The sequence below is a fragment of the Hydra viridissima genome, unplaced genomic scaffold, assembly GCF_058129835.1.
Source record: "Hydra viridissima isolate aposymbiotic clone 2 unplaced genomic scaffold, HvirCarnegie_v1 scaffold_6, whole genome shotgun sequence".
In the NCBI taxonomy this organism is placed as follows: domain Eukaryota; kingdom Metazoa; phylum Cnidaria; class Hydrozoa; order Anthoathecata; family Hydridae; genus Hydra; species Hydra viridissima.
In genome coordinates, this window is record NW_028324305.1 from 6,199,951 (window position 1) to 6,205,961 (window position 6,011).

General features: G+C 28.5%; 1 protein-coding gene across 1 annotated transcript in view; it reads left to right on the forward strand.

Moving 5' to 3' along the window:
- The window catches only part of LOC145202604 (uncharacterized), a 66,183-nt gene that overhangs the window by 28,353 nt on the left and 31,819 nt on the right, over window positions 1-6,011 (forward strand). The window contains exons 6-8 of the mRNA XM_090091431.1: window positions 2,269-2,373; window positions 2,487-2,775; window positions 3,023-3,072. Coding sequence (XP_089947557.1) covers window positions 2,269-2,373; window positions 2,487-2,775; window positions 3,023-3,072 — 444 coding nt within the window. The remainder of the gene's footprint in view (window positions 1-2,268; window positions 2,374-2,486; window positions 2,776-3,022; window positions 3,073-6,011) is intronic.

Consider the following 6,011-nt stretch of genomic DNA (forward strand, 5'->3'; position numbering starts at 1 on the left):
TCAATTATCTCGATATAGATTTAACGTCAACTGGAATGGAGTCTATCGGAAACTGATTAGAAATGTCACTCAAGTGGTTAACTGAGCAAAGTATAAATAATGGCTCAATCAAATGTTTTTCACACACTTCCAAAGGTGACTGACGAAGATGGCTAAAAGTATTTCATTATTGGCTCTTCTTGCGTTATTTGGGGTCGCTCAGCTGGTGGCAAGTAAGTTTTACGATTTCTATACGCCTTGAATGAGAAAAAAAGAGTTTAATTTGCTGTGAGGAAAAATAGAATAAAGTATATGCAATTGCCTGAAAAACTATAATTTGATAAAAAATTTTATTATCATAAAGTAATCTAACTTACCGTTTTTAACTTACAATTCACTGACTTTTATCAAACGCCTTTCTCAATCATACACTTAATAATACCAATACTTGGTGAAATATTCTTACGCATTACTTTAAACTTTAATTAAGTGCGCTAGCCTACATTGAGCTTATTAAATCTATTTTTTCCAGAAATATTGAATGTAATTTTTAATGAAAATCACAGTTTTAAATAATGGTATCTTTTTAAACTTTTGGTTTTTTCACCGTTTGATTTTGTTAAAGGTTTACTTTGAAAAGTAAAAATTCGAGATTCGTTACTTCGAATTTTGTATGCGTAATATTGCTTTCATTTCTAATTGAAATTATCATTAAATAAAAAGCAATCAAGCATTTATGTAAATTTAGTAAAATTTAGTAACAATTAAAAATGTTTAAACACTAAATTTTTTATGTCAATATTTTGAAAATTTTCTCAACATGAAGTACTAATAAGTAAAAATCTAAAATTCTGTTTTTAACTTGATAATTTACTGACTTTAATCTTTTTTTTTTATTATCAAATTGAAACATTTAGCAAAATAGTAAGTTCGAACCCATTACTTTACATCAATTGCGCCAGCCTCTATTAAGGCTGTTAAAGAATTACTGAGTACTAGATTTCCTAGAAACGGACAGAAAAATTATTGATTTAATAATTTTTTAAAACGAAGTGCTTCGAATAAACGAAGTTCGACATTCTGAAGTTCGAAATTCAAAAGTATATTTTTTATTATTCCGTTCATTCTTAACTGAAATATTTATGCATACAAAGCATAAATGCAGTAAAACATAAAGATAATTATGCAAATTTAAATAAATACAGTAACAAAAGCTTAAGATTATACCGAAATTTTTAACCTTAATGCTTTGAATACTTTCTCAACATGAATTAAAGTCTTAAAATTTGGTTTATTTAAATTGAAATGCTATATTCCGAAACAGGCCCGGAACTATGCTTGCAAAAAATTTGTATATCCAGCCGCTCCCTTTTTAAATTACATTAACAGATAAATGAAAAATTTTATATGATCATTTAATTAAATTCCCTTTTAACTTTTATGTTCACAAAATCACAGAAGTAATTCTATTTTTCGAAAAGCAAATGAATTTTCTTCTGATCAAAAGTTTTTTAACACTTCATTTTAAGATCTTGAGAAATCTTTTTGTGAAAAAAACAAGTAAAAGGCTTTTAACAAAAACTATTTAAAATGATTTTAAGGTAGGGACATTGTGCGACTCTAATTTGAAACTTATTTAGCTTAAATATAAATTCAGGATTGGTTGTAAAACGTGTCTAAGGTTTTTATTATTTTAAGTACTTCGAAAAAATTTTCAAGCTGGATTTTCTCAAATACTATCTGAAGTACTTTTTGCGCCATTGCTTCACCCAAGGGTTTAACTTCCCCCAATACTCAAAGAAAGTGTTAAAAAAATCAATGCCTTACATTGCTTTGTCATAAACGTTTCAATTTTATTAAAGTTTGTAAAAATTTGAAACATTAAAGTTTTCTGGAAAACTTAAACTTAATAAAAAAATTTTTCTTTCGTTTCCTAGGCAACTTTTTATATCGGTATTGCCTGAGAAATACTCAAATGAAATGTAAGCATCTGCGTCTCGTTATTTTTTTTATTCGAGACGAGACAATGATATCCTGGATACAATTTTTAAATTCCGAAAGAAAATTTATTGTCCCGGTTTTTAACTTTATTTCGGGACAGTTTATTCGTCAATTTTTTCCGGGACATTTCTCGTCTCGTTATGCTTGTTCCGGTTCATTTCGAGAAAACGATTCCGAGACGCAGACCGTTAGTGAAATGATTTCTTTCTCTAAAACATATTACTCAAAATATATCTTTATATAAATACAGGTTTAACAAATTGGAGTAACACGTGTTTGTATTTATAGGCTCGGCCATTTGCGCTGTTGACCAATGCAGATACTTGAGCTGCCCTATTGGATACGTATGCAACCGCAATTCAAACTGTGGATGCGCTGTTAAATGTGTAAAGGGTAATACGTTTTTTATTTTTGATTTATAAATTTTGAAATTTGCTTTTTCGACCATTAAACTGTTTATTTTTATTTCTGCGATAGGTTTTTCTAAGATCTTTACAAAATTTTAGGTAATCCCGCTATTGCGCGGGCTTGCGAGGGTTATGATCTTAAACTCGATTGCAACGGTAAAGGAAAAATTCAAGTGGTTGCTGCAAACTACGGTAGAACTTTGTCAAATATTTGCAAAGGTACCAACGACGTGAACACAAAATGTAATAATAATGCAGTTTCACTCAAGGTTCTCCAGAACGCTTGCTCAAATAAGCCATCTTGTACTGTGAAAGCTGCCAACAACATCTTTGGAGATCCATGCGTAGGAACATACAAATACCTCGAAGTGCATTATTATTGCAACTGGTAAAGATTTAATACTCATTACAAATTTTGAATAAATGAAACTAAAAATCAGTAATTCATTTTACATTTCTATTTTCAAATAAAAATGAACTTCTCAATATTTATATGCTTCTTTTTTCCTTCTTTTCAGGTAAGAAATGGCATGAAATAATGGAATGGTTATTTAAGCTATGGGAGAAAATAAAAATATTAAAAAATTTCGAGGACTTCTTTTCTTTTTTTTTTTTTTTTTTTTTTTACAATTAAGCGCCCTTACTTCGAAAAGAGAAAAAATAGATTACGAAAATCAAATGATCAGTAAATTAGTTTCTTCATTTTTCTATTAATAGTCTTTTAAATCATTTTTGAAAAGTTAATATGTATACTTTATGTGTATAATGTATACTAATGTATACTCCAAAAGTATAAAGGGTATGCACGTGTCATGCGTTTGCAATAAAAAGTAGTACTGAAATTTTTCTGTTTGACAGATTGAAGTACGTTTTGAATTATTGTAGCAACTGACAATATTAAAAGCTACAAGGGAATTTTTTTTCCTATGAATATAACGAGCTACGTATAATAATCACTTTTTTCGAAGCCAAGATGTATAATATCTTGATTGAGGCAAGTAAAAGGTGCTGAGATTGAGGCAAGTAAAAGGTGCTGAGATCCACGTAAAGCTCATACATGTTCGAAGTGTTAAATCATTATTCGTTCCTTTTCGAATATTATGCGAAAATAACCAAATGTCCTTGCAATCTTTAAAAAGAATAAGTAAGCACACTTTCGCCATAAAGGAGAGTGGAAGGGGAAAGGAGACCTATAATCATTATGTTTCATTTAGAAAAGAAATAGGTTTCTCTAAAACTATTTAACTATAATGAGGGCTAAATAGGAACAAAGAATTGCTTGCATTTACTTCTTTTGAATACATGAGATAGGGTTTAAAAACACTACAAATTTTGTGGATTGCGAAACAAACCCCAACGCGTCATTCGCATATTTCATGGTTTTGTTACAAAGGCTCCTGTTTAACGAAGAACAAAGATCTTTTTCAGCCTATATTAAACGCGGTCCCAAGACTTCATTCATCCAAGATTTCATTTCATTCAACTATTTCTTCACGTAAGTTGCATATATAGTAGAAGCTAAAAATATATATTTTTAATAAATCTTTAAGTTTGAATCATCTTTCAGTTTTACATAGTAAAGTTTACAAATGTAACTTTAGTGTCTTGGTTAATGTTACAGTTGGTAAAATATAAATAAGATCTTAAAAAGTATGCTTTTTTAACAAAAGTTACCTAGTAGAGCATACAATTTTGAAAGTGATTTTTTGAATTGCAATGCCAATCTTACCTTATATATGAAATTCATTCTCAGCAGCATTTTTATTTATTAAACTAAGTCCGTCCAGCTTCTGTTTAAAATGTTACATATCAAAAGACAACCAAACTCACTCATGTTCAAGTGCAACAAAGTAAAAGATAGATGAATTCTATCCTTGTAGCATTACAAAGGATTTCTAAGTGTTTTAAAAATAACTTTTTAAAAAAATTTCTTGAGAGATTACCAATATTACTAAGTTCTATTAAAAAATCTTAATCACAACTATTTATATACATTAACAAAAGCTATGATAAAAAAAGATTGAAAAATTTAACAGCAACTCATGTATACTTTTTAAGCAAATCTTACACTGATAATTTTTAAAGCTAAAATAAGATGTGATAAGAAAACTAAGGAAAAAATAAACATATGCAAGTTTGTATAAAAGTAGATCTAATCTTGATATCGTGGCTTAAAATACAGTTTAGTGAGATTGATGGTCAAAGTTTCTTGAGATTAAAGAAGCTGAGTAAGTCTAGCCTATTTGTTACTCCTTTCCTGCGAATGATCATCAAACAATTAATTGATTTTGGCCATCCGAATGTATCAATTGAATTATTTGTGCTGTTTTTACTAAAAATAAGTAAAGGAAACAAATAAGTTTCTTCTTTTGCATACTTTTGTTAGCCTTTTGTTAAATTTCAATCAACATTTTTCTCACGGGCAATTTAATCAGATATTGGGACATATATTCTAATGACCAGTGCACTCAAATCATCAAAGTATTTTTTTTTAGATTATGATACCAAAGTTAAATCTCATTTTATTACAACCGTGAGTGCGTAGATGCTGGAAGAATGTTAAAGTATAAAACATTCTTTTTTTGCTTCTCTATTCGTTGAAATAAATTCTTTATAAAATGCTGGACTTCTACACTTTAAAGATACATCAAGCCTAGTTAGTTAGGTCCCCATATCCATATTGTCCATTAGCCTTTGGTAATTGGCTTACACACTATATTTGAAGTTATATACAAAAATATTTTAACCACCGGTATATTTCAGCGTTTCTTAGACTGGGACTCTTTATTTTTATTTTTCTTTATACTTTTCTTTTTTTTTTTTCTTTTTTTTTTTTTCTTTTTTTTTGGCAATATTTACTATTTTTCTTAATCGATATTTAAAGAAAATATTGAAATTTTATAATTTTAACCATCAAATGTTTTGAGATTTGGAGGTCAATTTGTCAGTTTTTCTAACTTTTGGACACAAGAAAGTTTGCTGTTCTAACATGTTACATAATTTTGTCCAATTGTTTAAGAATGTTGAATTGTATTTTTGTATTTATGGCATTCAGTTTTTAAATATTTCATTTTTAATTAATTTCTTTAAAATATTTAGCGTTTTGCATAGCTGACCCAAACCCTAGTTAATAAAAAACCCCAGAGTTAAAGCCCTGATGAATTTAAATGGATAATCTCAAAGAGAGACTCCCAAGAAATCTTATTTTATTAACAAATGTTTCGAAGTAATCCACCCGAAGCGCTCAATTAGTAAAACTCATTTTACTCGTTTCGGTATTTTATTAATTATACAAAACTAAGCAGGTTTCTGAATATTGATTTATTTGAATTCCATTTCATACTTTTGGTTTATATTGAGTAATATTGAATTCACAGACTTAAAGAAAGATCGAGTACAATATCTACCGTCAATAAAACTTTCTTGTCCCTACTTTAGCAAGCTTACGCAGTTTCTTACTTTTCAAAAATGCACTCTTTGCTTTTATTTTAAGTTGAAATAAATCGAACACGAAGAAGAGAAGTTTTATTACTAAAGTAATCTTTTCGTTCTACTATTCTATTTTATAATACCGATTTTTAAAGCATTTGAAAATGCACATAAATATTTAAGTTATTATTGAAA